Source organism: Solanum lycopersicum, chromosome 1 (assembly GCF_036512215.1).
Source record: "Solanum lycopersicum chromosome 1, SLM_r2.1".
NCBI classification, from domain to species: Eukaryota; Viridiplantae; Streptophyta; class Magnoliopsida; order Solanales; family Solanaceae; genus Solanum; species Solanum lycopersicum.
In genome coordinates, this window is record NC_090800.1 from 93,762,929 (window position 1) to 93,767,786 (window position 4,858).

The window sequence follows — 4,858 nt, forward strand, 5'->3', positions numbered from 1 at the left end:
CTTTCTCTTTTTCGTTTTATACAATTCGCTTCAATTGTATGTTATAGCAAATTATACATTTATATATTTGCTATAGAATACAATTATATAAATTTTGCTATATCATACAAATATTAATTTTATATTTGTTATATGCGAAAGAATCTTTTTTTTTTTTCTGATAAGGAGCACTTGCGTGTGAGCGTGTCACAAATTTGATATAATTAGACTCTTATATAAATATAGAAAAACTAAAAAAGAAAATAAAATATTTTAATCAGATTAAAAAATTATGAATAACGGTACTAAAAGGACAATAATCCCTTCTATAACACACCAACTTTAATTGTCAGTAATCTACGCTTCACACTTTACTCTCCACTTTTCGAACCCTACTCGCTCTGTTTTCCTCTCATGGCTTCGCTTCTTCTTCTGACACTCTTCCTCTGTTTCACCTTCACTGCAATACCCTTTTTCTCGCCGGTTTCAGCTGAACTGGAAGCTAAAACTTACATATTCCGAGTTGATAGCTTCTCTAAACCGGCAGTTTTCCCCACCCATTACCACTGGTACAGCTCTGAGTTCACTGAACCGGTGAACATCCTCCATGTTTATGACAATGTTTTTCATGGATTTTCAGCTTCGTTGAGTCCTTTTCAAGCTGCTTCAGTACTTCAACATCCTTCAATTCTTGCCACTTTTGAGGATCGTCGGAGGCAACTTCATACTACAAGGTCACCGCAGTTTCTCGGTTTAAGAAACCAGAAAGGATTATGGTCGGAGTCAGATTATGGTTCTGATGTTATTGTTGGGGTTCTTGATACGGGTATTTGGCCGGAGCGTCGGAGTTTTTCCGATCTGAATCTGGGTCCTGTTCCTACACGTTGGAAAGGGGTTTGTGAAACGGGACCGCAGTTTACTTCTCGGAATTGCAATCGCAAGATTATCGGTGCTCGATTTTTCTCTAAAGGTCATGAAGCTGCCCCTGGATTTGGTCCAATTGGTGGGGGAATCAATGATACCGTTGAGTTCCGATCACCCAGAGACGCTGACGGTCACGGAACTCATACAGCTTCAACAGCTGCTGGGAGGCATGCTTTCGGAGCTAGCATGTCTGGTTATGCATCGGGTATTGCCAAAGGTGTTGCCCCGAAAGCTCGATTAGCTGTTTATAAAGTTTGCTGGAAGAATTCTGGTTGCTTTGATTCCGACATCCTTGCAGCGTTCGATGCTGCTGTTTCCGATGGAGTTGATGTCATTTCCATCTCAATTGGAGGTGGTGATGGAATCTCTTCACCTTACTATCTCGATCCAATTGCTATCGGAGCTTATGGAGCTGTTGCTAGGGGTGTATTTGTGTCTTCATCAGCTGGAAATGATGGACCTAATGGAATGTCAGTCACTAACTTGGCACCTTGGTTAACTACTGTTGGAGCTGGCACAATTGATAGGAATTTCCCTGCAGAGGTAATTCTCGGTGACGGGAGGAAGCTTTCCGGTGTATCATTATATGCCGGAAAGCCACTTAATGGGAAAATGTATCCCATAGTGTACCCTGGGAAATCAGGTGTGCTCTCTGCTTCACTCTGTATGGAGAATTCACTTGATCCTCATTTAGTTAGAGGTAAGATAGTGATCTGTGATCGCGGTAGCAATCCTCGCGTTGCTAAAGGATTAGTTGTCAGTAAAGCCGGTGGTGTTGGAATGATCCTCACAAATGGAGTATCAAATGGTGAAGGTCTTGTTGGTGATGCTCATATGATACCAACTTGTGCTGTTGGTGCTAATGAAGGTGATAAAATTAAAGCCTATATATCTAAGAATCCAACTGCAGCTGCAACGATCAATTTCCATGGAACTATAATTGGAGTGAAACCGGCTCCAGTTGTCGCATCATTTTCCGGTAGAGGACCCAACGGTCTCAACCCAGAAATCCTAAAACCGGACCTTATAGCACCTGGGGTTAACATTTTAGCTGCATGGACTGATGCAGTTGGTCCAACTGGCTTAGATTTGGATCATCGAAAAGCAGAGTTCAATATACTTTCAGGCACTTCAATGGCTTGTCCTCATGTAAGTGGTGCAGCAGCTTTGCTCAAATCTGCTCACCCTGATTGGAGTCCAGCAGCAGTACGATCTGCAATGATGACCACTGCTAACCTCGTCGACAACAGGCTGCTACCAATGACCGATGAAGCCACCGGAAAACCAGCTACACCATACGATTATGGTGCAGGACACTTAAATCTTGACCTTGCATTAGACCCCGGGCTAGTATACGATCTAGCAAACCAAGACTACGTAAGCTTTTTATGCGCAATCGAATACGGCCCCAAGACAATTCAAGTGATCACTAAATCAGCGGTGAATTGTCCGATGAGGAAACCATTGCCGGAGAATTTGAACTATCCATCAATAGCAGCACTGTTTTCAACCGCAACAAAAGGGGTATCAAGCAAGACATTCTTCAGAACAGTAACAAACGTAGGCGACGCAAATGCAGTGTACAGAGTGAAAATTGAGGCACCGAAAGGGGTGACCGTGAGTGTAAAGCCGGCGAAATTGGGATTCTCAGAGAAGATAAGGAAATTGAGTTACTATGTAACAATCACAGTGGACAGTAAGAATCTGGTATTGAATGATTCGGGTGCAGTTTTCGGGTCACTTTCTTGGGTTGATGGAAAGCATGTGGTTCGGAGCCCCATAGTGGTAACCCAAATGAGCCCATTGTAAATAGTAAACTAATCTTGATCCTGTTTGTTTAATCAAGATTTATGGGAGATAATATGGATAGATGTGCTAATCACATTAAACAAGTAGATTCTACACTTTTTAGAGTGGTTTTTAAGTTTTTAACCTTAGCTTATTTTGGCTTTAGGGGTTAGAAAAAGCCTAGAACCCAGGGTCAAAATATGGGGTTTTGTTTTAATTTTTTTAATTCAAGTTTTTGTGTTTCTTTTCTTCTCTGTGAACTGTGTGATCAATGGTGGTTTCTTTTTTACTTCAATTTTTGCTTTCCAATTGGCAAAGTATATGATGAAACATCAAGTTCACTATTATGACATGTCCAACCTAACTTTTAAATATATAATTTTTAAGGTAATGGTAAATGATATAAATAATCAATCAATCGAGCTATCTTGACTTAAATGAGGTCGAGTGGTGAAAAATTCCATTTACTCAACGAACTAACCTAAAAGACGAGCAATTGTGCAAAATGTTCATGTAAAAATAAATGATGGTATTTGGGTGAATTTTTTTTCTTATAAATAAATTTTAAGCCAAAAAAAAAGTTAAAGAATTGGTTGAAATAATGTCTCACTTGTGCAATAAATTAAAGTGGGACAAAACAAGTGGACTAAAAGAATAGGAAAAATGAGACATGTGGACCTCCCTTATTTTACTTTAATGGTAGACATTTTAGCCCCAGCTCAATTATTTGTTTCCCTGTATCTTGAAACAATATAATGGATATATATAGGTGAAGAACAAATCTTGCACCTTTAAAAAATACACTAGATAACAAACTTTAGCAGACAGCAGTACGTCAAAGTGAAAAATTATACATCTAATAATTCACGTTTCTTAACTATGTTAGTCTAGGATCTTTGGAAAATAATTATGTATACTTGGTTTATTGTTATCGACTGTGTTTTTGGATAATAAGGCTAATCCAAAGAAAGAGTAGGTAAATTAATTAAGGATAAATTATTTATATACATATCTTTATTTTTCATAATTTCTTTTATTCTTTATTATTTTAAAATATTTACAAAATTCTTTTTTTTTTTTTTACAAACCCCATTGATCCGGATACATAAGACAGGTTAATTTTTTATTTTTACTCCTTATTTCACTCCCCCAATCTCTTTTTATTTTCACTTACTTAATATTTTTCTATTTTCACACGCTCAATATTTACTTCTTTCATTTTTTTTTAATTTTCATATTTATTTATCTCTCCTTTCTTAAAAAAAAAAAAACATATTCTCTCTCCTTTCACTAAGATATCTCCATAATTTTTTACAAGAATTCAAGTAAGTATTCGCTTCACAATTTTTCTCGAAGAACTATCAGATCTCCTCCCTTTCCACCTTCACAAAATGCATAAGGGAAAAGTGAAAGAGATGATATATCCATATTATTCCTTGAAACAAAATCGTTTTCAGGAGATCCACTTTTGCTGGTTATATTATAAAACGGAAAGCAGTAGTATCCACCAAATGTATCATTTTATCATTTATGAAGTGTTGCTATGTATGTTATTCAAATTTAGAAGAATATGTATCCGTACACAATATCAAATTATATGCGTAATACATTTGTGAACGAAAAGTTGAAGAAGGACACATGCTTGAGTTTTAAATCTATTATTGAAAAAACGGCCAAAAAAGAGGGGAAAAAAGTTGGATCTACTATTACACGACTATCACCATAAAAGATATAAATTTTTAATGTACTTGTTTATTTTGATTCTTAAATTACCCTTTGTTAGTATCATCATTGATCTGATAGATCAATGTCACAGTAGCCTTTGTTTTATGCAATGTATCATTTTCAAATTTATGGTGTTGATATATAATCCTAATGTTGTTGAATATTATATTAGTTTTATCATGTTCAATATAAGTGTTGTTGATACATAAACACTACATAATGTATTATTTACATGTATCAAGTTCTTTAATATAACATTAATCTTATTCAAATTTGGAAGGCTATATGGATAACAATAATTCAGTTGTATTATATGTATCTGCACTTTTTTATATTTGTTCAGTCTTACCAACATAGAATGCGGTGGATATGTACATCTTACCCACTAATAATCTTGAATTATAAATCCTAAAGTTCTATAACTAGAACACTGTATATCATA

General features: G+C 36.0%; 1 protein-coding gene across 1 annotated transcript; it reads left to right on the top strand.

The window, feature by feature from the left end:
* Positions 1–238: 238 nt before the first annotated feature.
* Positions 239–2,986, top strand: LOC101261760 (subtilisin-like protease SBT1.6). Its single transcript, XM_004230978.5, has one exon. It carries the CDS (start codon positions 394–396, stop codon positions 2,710–2,712), a length of 2,319 nt encoding a protein of 772 aa, XP_004231026.2. The 5' UTR covers positions 239–393; the 3' UTR covers positions 2,713–2,986.
* The last annotated feature ends 1,872 nt before the right edge of the window (positions 2,987–4,858 follow it).

Bases quoted from the DNA above. Each gene is read 5' to 3' on its own strand.
- LOC101261760 (XM_004230978.5), top strand. From the start codon at position 394: ATGGCTTCGCTTCTTCTTCTGACACTCTTCCTCTGTTTCACCTTCACT.